The sequence below is a fragment of the Bubalus bubalis genome, chromosome 18 (genome assembly GCF_019923935.1).
Source record: "Bubalus bubalis isolate 160015118507 breed Murrah chromosome 18, NDDB_SH_1, whole genome shotgun sequence".
NCBI lineage: Eukaryota > Metazoa > Chordata > Mammalia > Artiodactyla > Bovidae > Bubalus > Bubalus bubalis.
Genome location: NC_059174.1, coordinates 10,427,660 through 10,444,481, shown reverse-complemented (window position 1 = coordinate 10,444,481; position 16,822 = coordinate 10,427,660). Strand labels below are relative to the sequence as shown.

At 50.1% G+C, this 16,822-nt stretch overlaps 1 protein-coding gene across 1 annotated transcript in view; it reads left to right on the top strand.

Moving 5' to 3' along the window:
* The window catches only part of COTL1 (coactosin like F-actin binding protein 1), a 44,054-nt gene extending 31,535 nt beyond the window's left edge, over nucleotides 1–12,519 (top strand). Inside the window, exon 4 of the mRNA XM_025268479.3 lies at nucleotides 11,253–12,519. Within this exon, the coding sequence (XP_025124264.1) occupies nucleotides 11,253–11,363 (111 nt within the window). The 3' untranslated portion in view covers nucleotides 11,364–12,519. The remainder of the gene's footprint in view (nucleotides 1–11,252) is intronic.
* The last annotated feature ends 4,303 nt before the right edge of the window (nucleotides 12,520–16,822 follow it).

Here is a 16,822-nt window from a genome sequence, read left to right as displayed (position 1 = left end):
CCCTAGAAAGTAATCTTGAGGGCAGGGACCATGGCTGCTTTATTTGCATTTCTCATACCTAGAAAAGTACTAAAACATGCTAAAATGTGAAGAAATAGGTCTGTTCACGTAGGCTCTACTCTGTGCCTTATTCTTATTCTAGGACTGCTGCTGCTGCTAAGTCGATTCAGTCGTGTTCGACTCTGTGTGACCCCATAGATGGCAGCCCACAAGGCTCCCCCGTCCCTGGGATTCTCCAGGCAAGAACACCGGAGTGGATTGCCATTTCCTTCTCCAATGCATGAAAGTGAAAAGTGAAAGTGAAGTCACTCAGTTGTGTCCGACCCTTAGCGACCCCATGGACTGCAGCCCACCAGGCTCCTCCGTCCATGGGATTTTCCAGGCAAGAGTATTGGAGTGGGGTGCCATTGCCTTCTCTGTATTCTAGGACAAAAGCTAGTAAATGTTCAACAACTGCTCTTCAGGCTGAATTAAGTTGTAGAAGCCATTTACACTCAGGAGGGGTTTGAGGGTGAATTGGAATTTCCACAGGCTCTTCTTTTGTTTCAGTGGAAAGCAGAGGTGAGAGCTGTTTGGATCAGCGGGGAGAACCTGTGTGCCTTGGTGTCAGGAGATTTACAGGGCTGCTGCCCCCGCTTGCAGAGCATCAGTGCTGCCCGCCACTCAGGGGACCAGCTTAGACGCCTCATCCCTCTTTGAAAAGACTGTTTTTATGGGGAGTTTTTGGAGAAGGCAATGGCACCCCACTCCAGTACTCTTGCCTGGAAAATCCCATGGACAGAGGAGCCTGGTAGGCTGCAGTCCATGGGGTCGCTAAGTTGAAGACTGAGCGACTTCACTTTCACGCACTGGAGAAGGAAATGGCAACCCACTCCAGTGTTCCTGCCTGGAGAATCCCAGGGAAGGTGGAGCTTGATGGGCGTCGTCTTTGGGGTCACACAGAGTCGGACACGACTGAAGCGACTTACCTCTTACCTCTACCTCATGGGGAGTTTTATGCTTCTTCAAGCCTGTGGTTTGGCTGTTTATTCTTCTCAGAACCAGAAAGGGCTTTTTGTGCTCATGTGTTTCACCTGGGCCTGGACTCACTCAAGGGGGCTTTCCGGTGATGAATCCTGTATTGAAAACAGGGACTTGCCTGGTGGTTCAGTGGCTAAGACTCCATGTTCCCAATGCAAGGGGCGTGGGTTTGATCCATGGTTGGGAAACTAGATCCTATATGCCACAACCAAGGTCTGGCACAGCCAGATATATATAACACACACACAGACAGACAGACACACACACACACACACACACACACACACACACACTAAAGTCCCAAGCTGCCTGTGAATGGTGGTGCCGGGATCCTGTGTGGAGGGGCAGGTGTCATGATGTGTCCAACATACAGATGAGGAAACTGAGGCTTGGAGGGGTGCCGCCTCAAGCCAAGGATGAGTGTCAAGACAGAAGCCAGGTGATGGGACTCAGAGGCCATTTTATTCAGGGGAGGGCAGTGGGGAATGTGGTTCTATGCTCTTGCTACCAAGAGGTTAAAAGCTCATGGGAGAAAGAGGAAGATGCCCACATCCTGAGCCCGGCATGTAAATGCAAGTCGCTTTCACAAGTTGAGAGCTCTGCCAGTAGGTTGTGGCTGGGTTCCCGTCTCTAAAAAACCCCAGATGGGTCCCAGCCCTGGGCCAGCCAGCCTTGGCATGGTGCCTGCCTGCCGCCACCCCCAACCCCTGCAGTGGTGGGCCTCCTGATGTCCACACAGTGATTCCTGACACTCACAGCAGACGGTTTCCACGGACTGGGGACATCAGATTAGAGCCGTGCAGGTCTTTGCTGAAGGAGCCCAAGCGCTGAGTCCAGACAGGTCCCCAAGTGTGACCCGCACACCCAGTGGTGCTGTTGAGAAGGCTGCCATGCCCTCGACCTTTTGAGCCTTTCAGATCTTCCCTCCCTCGGTCTCTTGCCTTGCGGGACCACCCCCTACCTCTGTCCTTCTCTTATCGTAGTTCATCCCTGGCACCCTGCCTTTTGAGAGTCCCTCCTAGAACAAGCTCCAGGCTCTCTGTTCTTTCCCCTATGGTGGTTTATCCCCAGGCGCTGAAAAAATGGTTAGGACAAAATTAAGGACTTCCCTGGTGGCTCAGACGGTAAAGCGTCTGTCTACAATGCAGGAGACCCAGGTTCGATCCCTGGGTCGGAAAGATCCCCTGGAGAAGGAAATGGCAGCCCACTTCAGGACTCTTGCCTGGAAATATCCCATGGACGGAGGAGCCTGGTAGGCTACAGTCCATGGGGTCGCAAGGAGTTGGACACGACTGAGCGACTTCACTGTGCTTCACTTCAAGTGATGGTTAGTCACACAGCTAAGCCTGCTAATTCCCCTGGAGCCCTGGGTGCATGATATGTGTTATTACAAAACATTGCAGAGGTTCAGGGTCTTTCTATGTAACATTTCATAGATGTTTTCAGTTTTTGTAATTTTAATGGCTGAATACTATTCTGTTCAGTGGATGTGGGATTGTGTGTGTGTGTGTGTGTGTGTGGTTTTCATCCCCCTGATGAAGACCTTGGTGTGGAGTTAAACATGGGGTCTCATCCCCACCCCATGATGTGTGTGACCTTGTGCCAGCTGTTTCACTTCCCTGAGCTTCAGCTTCCTTTGAAAATTGGGGATGATAATATCTAACTCATAGAATTGTAAAAATTAAATAAAATAGTGTGTATCCTAAGTGCCTGCCGTGTAGGAACTGTTCAATGTAGGTGCTATTTACTTATTTACTCAACTTTTGTTGAAAAGTGGAAGCAGTCTGGTATTTACTGACAGTGAACATCTGTGAGTATACATGTTGTAATTTTTTTAAAATTCTGTTGAATTTTTCCTTTGGGAAAAATTCCCAAAAGTGAATACTGCTGAGGAGCAAGAAATACTAACCACTTTTTATGGTTGAGCAATATTCCATTGCATGTATGTACATCTTCTTTATGCGTGCATCTGTTAATGGATATTCAGATGGTTCCCATGTCCTGGCTGTTGTGTAAATGGTGCTGCAATGAACACTGGGGTACATTTGTCATTTAGAACTATGGTTTTCTCAAGCAGTTATATTCCAAGTTAAAAAAAGAAAGAAATGTTAGCCACAGCTTCAACCAGGCAGAAATTGAAGTCCTATACTGGATTAATATTTCTTGTCAGTTGATTGATGGCAGGGGCTATTTGGAGGCGTGGATTAAGAAGGATTCTGAGGTTAAGTCTGGACTCAGTGGGGAAAGTGCCATGACTGATTTGTGATGTCTGCCATGGTACCAGAGGAGAGAGTGGAGCTTGTTCCTCCCTTCTTTTTTTTATATATATTTCTTTATCTGGCTGTGTTGGCTCTTACTTGCTGCACTTGGGGTCTTGTTGCATCATGCAGATTTTTCATTGCAGTGCTTAGGTTTAGTTGCCCCATGGCATGCAGGATTTTAGTTCCCCAGCCAGGTATTGAACTCATGTCCCCTGCACTGCCGGAGACCACTGGACCACCAGGGAAGCCCCCAATTCCCACATTCTTACCATCCTTGATCTTGATGGAGCCTTGTCAGAAGCCTTGTCAGGCAGAGTGGAGTCGGGGCTCTTGTAAATATCCGTGGTCAGTGTTGGACAGTTACCTTGAGTCCACTCGGCATGCCACCACATGCTGCTCTCTCATCCTTTGTCCCCTCCTGAGTGAAATAGGGTCGTGTCATTCCTGACCCGTGACAATGATGCAGGTGCCTGCGTTCCCACATTCTGTCAGTCATTGGACCATACTCTTTCAACCTGCTTGTTTTTCCCTTGTCTGTGATGACTCATGCCAGTTACAGGAACCTTTTCTTTTTTAGTAAATATACCCCACTAGAAGGACTTTTAAAACCTTGGCTCTGAGACTCTGCAGAATAGTTGTAGGAGGGAAGGTGTAGGGGGCCCAGGAGGGGTTGGCAGGTTTGAAGCTGTGCGTTTTCATCTGGCCCATGTTCCTTGGAGGTTGCCTTTTCTCTTAGCAAGATGCGGGCTGCTGGGGACCAATTGCTTTTCTTCAGCACGCCAAGGTCTTTGGTTTATAATTAATCTTCGCCCACTTGGGGAAAAGATACATTATTGTGGTCAGCATGTGTCCCATCCATCTTCTGCCCCATCTCACTGCCTACACACACTGCCCCACCTCACACAGGTGGCAAGGGAGGTTCCATCCCCCCCATTTTTGCAAGAGTTTGGGATGGGCCTGAAGCCAGCACACAACCTTCTTTTTGAAAGTCATACTCAAATCTCAAAGTGGACATTTCTGTGCTGGTTTCTCTCACTGCTCCTTGGATTCTGGTGTCCAAGGTGGAACTTTGTCCCGTGGGCTCTGGAGGCTCAGGTGCAAATCCGAGGATGGCTGGTGGGGAAAGAGACGGCAGACCCACCATCCAGACTGCTTCTTTCATGGAGATGGAGACCAGGGCCTAGAGCCATTGACTGCTTCATGCAGGGCCTTTTAGAGCCCTCCTGGTTCTTTTTCTCTGCTCTGAGACTGTCAGAGGGACCTGTTAGTATCAGATTTTGATTCCCAGGGCCTGTAGGCAGGTGTTAATTGGAAGAATGATTTGCATTAACTCTCGTTATCTTAGGATATGATGAAGGTCACCTCTTGTCCCTGGCGCCACCTTGTAGAAATGGGCATTACTGGCATCACAGGCTTAACTCACTTTTTCTCCCCAGACTTTCCCGGCACCTGTGTTCTCTGTGTAGGGTAGCAACTCATCATGGTCCTTATGTTCTGGGTAGAAGACCAGACACACTTCTACCCCCACGGACCCCCTCTCTGTCTTTGCATGGCTAATTCTGTCCCCAGCTTTTGAGTGAGCAGCTGGACTTGCTGTCTTCCTTCTGCAAGGGCGAGGAGAGCCTGTGTCACTCTCTCGCTTATTCTGAGAAATTCCCCAGGCTTCCCTTCATTAAAAAGTAAACAGTGAGGATGGAGAAGTCAGTGTGGGTGAGGGAAAGGGAACTTAGCCACACCCTATACATTTGCTCTGGAGAAGGCAATGGCACCCCACTCCAGTACTCTTGCCTGGGAAATCCCATGGACGGAGGAGCCTGGTGGGCTGCAGTCCATGGGGTCGCAAAGAGTCGGACACGACTGAGCAACTTCACTTTCACTTTTCACTTTTATGCATTGGAGAAGGAAATGGCAACCCACTCGTGTTCTTGCCCGGAGAATCCCAGGGACGGGGGAGCCTGGTAGGCTGCCATCTATGGGGTCACACGACTGAAGCAACTTAGCAGCAGCATACATTTGCTCTGAGCATTTCAGAAAACTTCTTTAGAGCTCACAGACTGCCCTAACAATCTTGAGAATGAAGAAAATCCATGATCTTGTGAAATATTACCTAACCATTCTTGAGCACTTGCTCTGCACTAGGCACACTCATCAGATCCTTACAGGATGTAGGTCCTCTTACCGTCCCCACCTGAGAGAGGAAACTGAGGGTCAGGAGGGTAAGTTTCTGGGGAGGGTCAGGCTGCTGGAAATGCACATGGGCAGCTGTCTCAGTATGTGGCCCAGGCCACTCCCAGTACATTTTAGGACCGAAGCGGGGGCTTAAACGAAGGCAGTTGGGGGCCATTTAAAACCAAGATGATTTTGGGACTTCTCCGGCAGTCCAGTGGCTAAGACTCCACTCTCCCGATGCACGGGAGCTGGGTTCAATCCCTGGTCGGGGAACTAGATCCCACATACAACTAAGAGCTTGTATGACACAGCTAAAGAAACCAAATGCTGCAAAGAAGATCCGAAGATCCCGACTGCTGCAACTAAGACCAGCATAGCCAAATAAATAGTATTTTTAAAGTAATAAAAATGAGATGATTTAAAACCAAGGATGGGAAACTATAATACACACTTTTTAGACCAGCCTTGCAAATAGATTCTTGACCGTGTAGAGAGCACCACTTCCTAATCCTTGTCCTTCTCTACAGTTGCCCTCCTTGGAAGAGACCAATGTCCATCCTCTGTCTTTGAAGCGTGAGCTTAAATGCTCTTGAGAAACATCCCGGGGACAGGATGTGTCCTGAATTTGCTCAGTGTGTGTCTGCAAGCCATCTAGGAGTCCTGGTTAGCTGGATGAGGTGTCTTCCTTTGAGAAGTCCTGCCCTGGCAGAAAAGGGAGAGACCCTGTCTGCAGGCTGTCAGCCAGGGACACCGAGTTCCCAGACATGACAAAGATCTTTCTAGAACTCTAGGTCACAGTGCCCCCAGGCCAGCCCGTGTTGCTTTGAAGCCCTTGGCATGTGGCTCTGGCAGCCTGAAGGATGTGATGGCTGCTGGCGTGGGAGGGGCGCGCAGCCCATTGGGTAGTGTGTCGGGGCGAGAGGGCCTGTCCCCGGGGCCCCAGTGTGATGCTGCTGTGTTCCCTGGGACGAATCACTCCCCTTCTCTGGGTCTCTTCCTTATTCTCTATCAAATGAGGGGGGTGAATGTCAGGGTGTCAAAGGCTCTTTCAGCTCAATACCCCCTCACCCTGACTTTCTTTGGTTAACCAAGGTACACATAGAGGAAAACACATATATCTAAGGTGTACAGTTTGATGAATTTATGAATTCTAAAATTTGGAATTTTTGTACACACCCATGAAACTACCGCCCAGATCAAGACATGGATCCAGCAGCCACCCACTCCTGCCCTGGAAGGCTCTCCTCCCCCCGACCCAGATCAACTCTAGTATTTTATGATTAATGTGTCTGCTTGACTGAGCACATTATTCTTTTTGTTTTTTTTAACCTTTTATTTTATATTGAAGGGTAGCCGATTAACAATGTTGATAGTTTCAGGTGCACGGCAAAGGGACTCAGCCATACGTATTTCATTATTCATTCTTTCAGCTGCTCTGGGTCTTAGCTGCAGCTCATGAGACCTTAAGTCACGACATTCGAACTCTGTAGCTGTGGCATGTGGGATCTAGTTTCCTGACCAGGGAACGAACCCAGGTCCCCTGAACTGGGAGCGTGTAGTCTTAGCCACTGGACCACCAGGGAAGTCCCTGAGCACGTTATTCCTTCAGGCTCTTTCCTGTTCTCTCTGGACCTGAACTGCCACTGGCCATGTGTGGCCGCAGAGCATGTGAAGCCTGGCTTGTCACACTGCTGTGTGCTGAGCGCACTGGCTTTTTGAGATTCAGTATGGAGAACAAAAGTACTTGTTTCGGTGTGGCTTCTAGCAAATTTACGATTCCCTATGTGTTAGCGTTGCTCTGGGCCTCGCTGTTCTCCTTTCCGCCAGGACTTGCGCCCTGCAGCTTGCAGCCTTCGTGTGGCCTGCCTCTTCTCTGGGAGGTGTTGATGGTACCTGGAGGGTGCCAGAGACTGTGGTTGAGAGTCCAGGATGTGCACATGGCGGGGCGGTGAGGGGGGGGGTGGCGGCCTGCTTTCTGTAGACATGTTCTTTGTGGTTTTCACTGTGGGCGAGTCCTTGCAGGCCCCTCAGGTCGTGGGCTTTGCTCCTACATTGAGGTCTGGCTGTCCACAGAATCATTTCTGCTGTTTCTGCCTGTTTTTGAAAGCTGACATTTAAGCCCACTCCCCAGAGGTGGTGGCGCCTCCCTTGCCATGTTGAATGCCCGCTCTGTGAGGACCCTGGAAGGAATGGAGGTGGAGAAGTGTACAGTCATTGGGGGTTGGGTTTAGGTTGACTCAGACCTTTGGGGGACTTTTTGCGGAGTCCACACCCTGAAGGGATCTCACCTTTTTGAAGCCTCTGCCTTCCACAAACTCCACCCCAACATCCTGTGGTGGGGGAGCCCCTCCAGGCCCGCCAGGACCACCTCTATGTGGCCGGCCACTTCCTGTCTGCCCTCTGGAGGGAGGGGGCTGATTCCAATAGTAGGGATGGATGAGGCTGCTTGTCTCTGTACTTTTGTTCGAAAGAATTGGTTTTGGCAAACGTGTCAAAAAATTTTGGTTTTAAGCATGTCTCAAATTCCCGAATGTATAGGGTTTGAGTTTTATTTTTGCAGTTTGAGACATAGATTTTTTTAAATGTAATTTTGTTCATTTACATTTATTATGCTGTATTTCACTGGATTCTGCTACCCTGGTTTGCTTCTTTAGCTATGATTCGATTTCCCATATACTTGTGGTTTTAAGGGGGACTGTGCTGTGTCCACTTTCACTGTGGATTTCTTAGACCTTATCAAACGTCTTCTTAATCTAGATTGTCTAATGGCTAACAGACACAAGCGCAAGTGTTCTTGTTTCTCTAGATAGCCATATATAGCTATCACGGGGCAGAGGAAGTTTGGACTTCCTTCTATAGGCATCTTGAGCTGTGGGGCTTCCTCCTCCTGGTTTGCTCTTCGCCCCTCCCCCTGCTGCTGGGGCTCAGGTTGAGAAACACCTTATTTTTTTCTAGGTTCCCCTTTCTGACTGTGCTGTTCTGCTGTGTTCACTCTGTGCTGATGACTTACACAGATCCTTAGCAGCACAGCATGGCGGACTGGGAGTAGAAAAGGATGTTTAGTCATCTGGGCTGATTACACAATGTCTCCAAGTCCAGCCCGTGGAACTTATCTTTAAAAACAAAAAAAAAGCTAATATACTGAAGGAGGGTAACCGAGAAAATGTCTGAGGCTGCACCTGGCACCTATTAGTTGCTTGATAAACATTAACCTCCCCTTTCCTCCTTCCTGTTAGTATTCTTGGTGGCTGGGCATGCTTTGTCTTAATATTGTGAAACTTGACCTTGAGGTTGCTTCTGGTTTATTCTTTTTTGTTTCTTTCTCCCTCTTTTAAAAATTGAGGTGAAACTCACATACCATAAAATTAACCACCATTAAAAACTATACAATTCAGTGGCATTTAGTACCTCCACGATGTTGTACAGACACTACCTGTATCCGATTCCAAAATATTTTCATCATTCCTAAAGGAGATGGTGACACTTTTAAGAAGGCTTTAGGACTTCCATCATGGTGCAGGGGATGGGAATCCGTCAGCTAACGCGGGGGGCATGGGTTTGATCCCTGGTCCAGGAAGATTCCACATGCTGTGGAGCAACTAAGTCCATGCACCCCAGCTACTGAGCCTGTGTGCCTAGAGCCTGTGCTCTGCAACGAGAGGAGCCACCGCAGTGAGAAGCCCGTGCCCAGCAACGAGGACCCAGTGCAGCCAAAAGTAAAATAATAAAAAAATAAAATAAAAAGAAGAAGGCCAGCTTTAGGGTCAGCTGTACCTGCTAGCCGTGTGACTTTGGCCAACTGTCGTTATCTCCAGCCTTTGTTTTGTCGTCTTCACAATGGAAATAATATTGATTATTAATATGTTACAGGATTTTTTTTAAAGCAGCTTTATTATGATATAATTTACGCACCACCAAATTAACTCACCCTAAGTCTCCAGCTCAGCTATTTTTAGTGAATTTACAGGGTTGTGCAACTACTATTGCCTTCAATTTTCGAGCATTTCCATCATTTTCTGTTCCAATCTCTAGCTCCTTTTGTCTCTCTGGGTTTGCCTTTTCTGGACCTTTCATATAAACGGAATCATACAGTATGTGGTCTTTCATGTCTGGCTTCTCTCACTGAGCGTAATGGTTCGTTCTTTTTTTTTGAGCATAATGGTTTTAAGGTTCATCCCTGTTGTAGCCTGAATCAGCACCTCACTCCTTTTTATGACTGAGTAATATTCCACCGGAGAAGGCAATGGCACCCCACTCCAGTACTCTTGCCTGGAAAATCCCATGGGCAGAGGAGCCTGGTGGGCTACAGTCCGTGGGGTCGCTGAGGGTCGGACACGACTGAGCAACTTCATTTTCACTTTTCACTTTCATGCATTGGAGAAGGAAATGGCAACCCACTCCAGTGTTCTTGCCTGGAGAATCCCAGGGACGGGGGAGCCTGGTGGGCTGCCGTCTACGGGGTCGCACAGAGTCGGACACGACTGAAGTGACTTAACAGCAGCAGCAGCGATATTCCATCATATGGATAGACCCTATTTTGTTTACCCTTTCATGTGTTGATGGGCATTTGAGTAGTTTCCACTTTTTGACTGTTATGAATAACGTTGCCATGAATGTTTGTGATTACAAGTGTTTGTGTGGACATATGCTTTCGTTTCTGTTGGGTAGCTATCTGGGAGTAGAATTGCCGAGTCATGCTAAAAGGTTTTAAGAATTAAGTTTGTTCATGTGTGGCACTGCCTGGTCACTTAGGCCCTTTGTATACAGTGGTCACTGTTTACATTATTTCCTCACGGACTCTTTTTTTTTTTTAACGTGGATGATGTTCTGGCCTTCAGACTTGTTATTCGTATATTGGTAACTTCTCCATATTCTTACCTGTCACCATCCTGACATTTTCCTTATGGCAGTTTTATAATGCATGTATTCAAATACCTGTTGACTCTTCATGGCTTAGATCACCCGCTTCACTCATTCAAGCCACACACATTTGCGAGCACCTTGCGTGTGCTGGGTCTGCGGGGTTTTATGGTGGACACATGCATACCACAGCAGCTACAGCCGTTTGGCTCATCACTACAGCCCCATCTCATGGCACCGTGTTTGTTGAGCGAATGCAAACAGTTCCTCCGCCTTCAAGTAACTGAGTGTGGCTGGAGAGCCCTGTACAGCCTTCACTGCACCCGGTGTCTGGGCTGATCACTCAGACCTAGGACCAGAGGCCCCACTTCACAGGAGTGTCTGAAGCCACCTTGTACCAGCTGATGACAGCCAGTCACACGTCTCTTCCCAGCTCCACTTATAAGCCCCCGTTGGTAGTTTGTAATCAGCCAATGTGGGGAGATCTATGCCAGCCGTGGAAATGGGTGGAAGGCTACCATCCACCCCTAACCCCTTTTGTGAGAGAGCCTGGTGTTAAACATTGACCAGCAGACCGGCCTACCTTTCCAACCTCCTCTTCTGTTATTCTCCTAACAAGATGGGTTTTTAGATGAGGAAGTGGAGGCACGGAGCATTGAAGGAACTTATACTCAAGGCCGCACAGTTGGAAAACGACAAAGCCAGAATCTGAACCCAGACCTGACCCTGGCCTTTCTGTGTGCTCTCGGGATCTCTGATTTCCTGGTCTCTGGCCACGTTTTTGTTTTTTCCCCCTGCAGAACCGTTCTGCCCCCAGATTTTCGTTTTGATCATTTCTTAGTATTTTAGTTGCCAAGACTTCCTGGTGTGTTGCCTGAGCAACACTCACATCCCATCCCCTCTCTTTTAACGGGAACTCTGTGTTTTGTTTTGTTCCTGCAGAATTTCGCCAAAGAGTTTGTGATCAGTGATCGGAAGGAGCTGGAGGAAGATTTCATCAAGAATGAGCTCAAGAAGGCAGGTGGAGCCAATTACGATGCCCAGACGGAGTAACCCCCCGCACACCCCGCCCCTTGCCAAAGTCATCTGCCTGCTCCCCAGGGGAGGGGGCCGCAGCCTCAGCTACCAGCCCACCAGCCCACCAGGGAGAGGAGACGCGATGAGAGGCGACGCCCACCACCCCGTCCAAAGTCCAGCTCCCCTCCCCACTTCCCTTGTGCACCTGCTGTGTCCTAGCCCCTGAAGCTCATTGAACATCTTTCTTTTCTCTTTTATTCTTTCTCCCCACCCTTCTTTCTTATTCTAAAGAAAAATCATTTTGATGCCAAGGTCACGCACATCATCAGATCAGAGGCCCCTCCTGTGGTGACCCTTTCCTGATATTTCTCTGACGCACAAGCAGCCTGTCCAGCTTCACCCACCAACCTCGTGTCGCTTCTGGCACCTGGGTCACGCTGCTATCTCGGTTTTCCTTGGCGCCTGCCTGCTTCCCGCTGAGGCGACGGCTGTGCCGGGAGCCGTGCCCTCAACAGCGGCCTTTACAAGCACACATGCATCCCGCTGGCCAGGCTCATGCCCTGAGAGTTGCTCCAGGGCCCCCGCTATCCCCCCATTCCAAGTTGCCTAAGCTCCATGCCCATCCGAGATGGTGCTCGGTGGAGAGAAGCGCAGGCCTGACTCAGACCAGAAGAGAAGAGAGAAAATTTGCCTTAAAAGTTGCCTGGCTTTGCCATCGGTCTGAAGTGGCCCGTTCCCACCCTCTTGATGGAAATCTCACGACGTCGTGGAGTGGGGGGGCAAAGGTCTAAGTCCAGATTCAACAGGAGGAGTCTTTCAGGGGTCACGTCCCGGGCTCTCCAAGTGATGAGGACGTTAGGGAGAGAGGCCCGGGGTGTGGGATGGGAACTGAGGTCCAGCCAGTCAGCAAACAGAGCAGGAGACAGAGCGTGTGCGGCGGGAGCCCCGCCCTCGAGGGACCAGAGAGTCTGTGGGTTTAATCCTCGGTGGCATCAGAGCGGCCCAGGGATTTCCTTTTTTGTCAAAGAAAGATGCGATTGGCTTGGTTGTTCATGAGCACGTTTGGTAGCGTTCTTTTTCTCTTTTCCTTGCTCATTTTGTTGGGGGAAGTCTGTGCTGCGTTGGGGTCGTCAAAAGCATCCACACTCAAAATGGTTTACAGAAATAAACAGTTTTTTTGTTTTTCAAAAAACAAGGCTGTGTGATTGGTGTTATAAAGCTTCTCTCTTTCCTGGAAAAATGAAGGCAGTTGTCATTTCAGATTTTACTTGGCCTTCACAGAGCTATTGGGGGCTGGTTGTATTCATATTCCATACCTTGTTCAATTTTAGCAATAACCATAAGAAACTGGTGCTGTTTGGGATTTCTCTGGGAGTCCAGTGGTTAGGACTCTTGAGTTCCTAGTGCAGGGGGCATGGGTTTGAGTCCTGGTTGGGGAACTAAGACCCCACATGCCATACATGGTGTGGCCAAAAAAAAAAAAAAAAAATCCCCATTTTATGGAAACCGAGGCTCAGAGAGACTCAGTGATTCACCTGTGGCCTCCCAGATGGCAGGTGGGAGAGCTGGGATTCGAACCTGAGTCTCTGGGTGGCCCTGGTGCTGTGGCTCAGGACCGGAGCGGGGGAGGCCCAACCCCGAAATAGTGATGGGACAGTGGGATTGTGACATGTCTTGTATGGTCAGACCCCTCCACTCTGTGGATTCAGGGAAAGCTGCGAGAAGGCGTCCGCCTTCAGCTGGGCTATGACATGCTTTCTGAGATTGAGCTTCAAAACGAGATTTCCAGCACGCCAGCACTGGGAGTGCAGAATCAGGCCAGAGGAGTTTCAGATGCACAGCCTGCTTTGGAGGAGCTGTGAGTGGGGCAGGGAGACCAGGAAGGAATCCTGCAAGATGTGGGCAAGGCCCGAGGCAGCCTGGGGCCCGTCCTCAGCCAGGCTCCTCTGCTCACGGCTGGGCGACATTGGGCAGGTTGGTTAACCTCTCTGAGCCTCAGCTTCCTCATCTGTGAAATCCTTGAGGAGCAGTAAGGATTATGAGGATGTCTGGCAGGGCTCGGTCATCATCCCATCAGGCCTGCCACTCGGTCTTGACAGCTCTGGGTGCCCCAGTTTTTCCTAAACGTAGAACAGAGGGAGCCAAAGTAGGTCTCTGGCTTCCTGGCTTTTAGTGCTGGTCAGAGAGCTTGGATAATTACACATGTAGATAAGCCCCCTCAGGAAGAAAATTATAAAGGCACTGAGGCTGGTTAGGGGCATCAAGGAGGGCTTCTCTGAGGAGGTAACACCTGAGGTGTGAAGGGGAGGAGGGAAGCCGGCTAAGGGGTCTAGGGAAAAGGAGACCAGGGACAAAGGCTCCTGGGGGATGTTTGCCAAGAAGGGCAGAGAGGGTGGAGCTGGGTTTATGTGTCAGGGAGCTGGGGTTTTAGTTGATAACTGCAGCTCAGGCCTTTGCTGGGATTTCAGAACTTGGCTGATGGGATCTTGATGTCCTCAAGGGCAGAGAGACCTTGCCTTTATGTCATTGAGAGTGAAAGTGTTGGTCACTCAGTCGTGTCTGACTGTTTGCGACCCCATGGAGTGTAGCCCACCAGGCTCCTCTGTACATGGGATTCTCCAGACAAGAATGCTGGAGTGGGTTGCCATTCCCTTCTCCAGGGGATCTTCCCAATCCAGGAATAGAAACTGGGTTTCCTGCATCCCAGGCAGATTCTTTGCCTTCTGAGCCACCAGCGAAGCCCCCCACTCCACCCCCACCCCTGCCCCCCATAACCAGCATCCAGAAGGTATCTGGTAGTGCTGCCTGGAGCTGATTCCATCCAGCTGCTCCCAACGCTGCCCAGGGCATGGGCGCCCCAGTCTGGCCTCCCTCAGGGTCTGGCAGGTCTTGGGGTGAAGCTCTTGCTTCAGACTCTTAATTACTTGACACACTGGACATTCAGTAGCTATTCCGGGTTCCCCCAAACTGAATGGTGTAAACCAACCACTGTGTTGTTTGGCCCATGAATTTGTAGAACTGGGATTTAGGAAGGGTTCAGCAGGGCGATTTTCACTAGCAGGGTCTCTCCTCTGTCTGTGGTCGGATCCACTGGCCTGGATGCTCAAGCTGACCGTCTCACACGGCCCCCGGCCAACAGCCAAGGCCAGTCTGTGGCTGAGTGCACCCAGCGCATCCTCCTGCCACAATGTATCAGGCTGTGACCTTTTAAAAAAATGTTTTAAATGTATTTTATTGAAATATAGTAGATTTACAATGTTGTGGTAATTTCTACTGTAGAGAAAAAGGATTGTCGCACATATGCTTACGTTCTTTTCCATATTCTTTCCCATTATGGTTTAACACAGGACGTTGCATTTTGTTCCCTGTGCTATAAGCAGGACCTTGGTTTTAATCCATTCTATATGTAATAGTTTGCCTCCGCTCACCCCACATCCCAGACTCCCACTCCCTCCCTCCCTCGCCTGCCCTTGGCAACCGTGAGCCTGTTCTCTACTTCTGTGAGTCTGTCTCTGTTTCATAGATAAGTTCATTGGTGTCATAATCTGGATTCCACATAATGACAGTTGTCTTTCTCTGTCTGGCTCACTTCACTTAGTGTGATAACCTCTAGGTCCACCCGTGTTGCTGCAGATGGCATTATTTCATTTCTTGCTATGGCTGCATAGCGTTTCATTGTGCATATGGACCTTAACTTCATTAAGGGCTGTGGGCTTGCATGGCAGCCTGTACTCCCCAGAGTGAGCATCCCAGGGGGACCCAGGTGAAGCTATGTGTCCTTTTCTGACCAAGTCTCCAGGGTTACATGGCAGCATTTCCACTGGACTTTAGGGGGAGGTGGTCATGAGCACCACCCCCCCTCACATTCAAGGGAAGGGGACTTGACCCCACCTCTCAGTAGGAGGAGTGCCAAGACCCACGCCCCCTTTCCTGAGAAAAACACCTCTTCTGCTGTGACCAGGCACTGTGCTAGGCCCATGCCTGAGCTCTGGGGACTTGCACCGGGCTGGTGGAGGGCAGAGGAGATCTACATGGAAACCAGCCAATAGCTGCTGTGCTAGTGAATGCTGTGCCCTCCAGGGGCGAGGGGGTGGGAGGTGGTGAGGGGGTGGGAGGTGGGGGGTGTTATTGCTCTTTGCTGATTGATCCCTGAGGGGAGGCTTCTGCTTCTCAACTTTGCCAGCCTCCGCACGGACCTTTACTCTCCAGGGGGCTATCTGAGGCTGGCAAAGGGGTTGCCCAGCTGCAGGTGCCGCCCTGGTGGGGCCTCCCGCTGCCCACAGCCCCAGGATGTGCTGTCCCTGTTCTCATCTTCCTGCTGCTTCCTGTTCCCTGCTTGTTAGTGAGTCACAGAAGAGAGGTGCCTACAGAGCCAAAAAAGGTCAGCTGCCAGGACATGACTCATGAGAGACTGAGAGACGGGAGGGAGCTCTGCCCTCAGGCTGAGTGGGGTCGGGGGTGGCTGGCCAGGCAGGCAGCTGAGGTACAGCTTCCTTCTCATGGCTCGTCTGCTGCTGCTGCTGCTAAGTCGCGTCAGTCATGTCCGACTCTGTGCAACCCCATAGACGGCAGCCCACCAGGCTCCCCCGTCCCTGGGATTCTCCAGGCAAGAACACTGGAGTGGGTTGCCATTTCCTTCTCCAATGATGAAAGTGAAACGTGAAAATGAAGTCGCTCAGTCGTGTCCAACTCTTAGCGACCCATGGACTGCAGCCTACCAGGCTCATCCATCCATGGGATTTTCCAGGCAAGAGTACTGGAGTGGGTTGCCATTGCCTTCTAGCTCGTCTAGCCCATCAGAAAAGCCCACCCTAAACTTACAAGGGAATTTCACTCGCCAGTTACAGCTACATCCTAGTCCTTTGCTAATCCCCGCCCCTCAGTGCCTCACTGCTCTGGGATCAAGTGGAAATTTCCCAATGGTGGGGGGGTGGTGGCCAGGAGCCCTGCTTGTCCTTCCACTCGAGACTCGGTCCACTTCCTCCTTGGACCCCTGATCCCTATCCGGCACCCTTCCTCCTCTCTGTCTGAACGCCCCCACTCTCCCTCTAGAAAGATGGGCTCCTGCTCTGACCTGCTTCTTCAAGAAGGTTCCCCATATCCTGTGGGGTTGGTTGAATGCTGGTCCACCAAAGATATTAATACACCTGTGCCCCAGAACCTGTGCATGCTTGCGAAGTAGCTCAGTCATGTCTGACTCTTTGCAACCCCATGGACTGTAGCCTGCCAGGCTCCTCTGTCCCTGGGATTCTCCAGGTAAGAATACTGGAGTGGGTTGCCATGCCCTCCTCCAGGGGAATCTTCCCGACCCAGTGAGTGAACCCATGTTTCTTACGCCTCTTGCAGCGGCAGGCGGGTTCTTTACCACTAGAGTCAGCTGGGAGGCCCCCAGAACCTGTGTGCAGGACCTTATTTGGAAATAGGCTCACTGAAGGTGTAGCTATGACCTACCTAGACAGCATATTAAAAAGCACAGATATTACTTTGCCAACAAA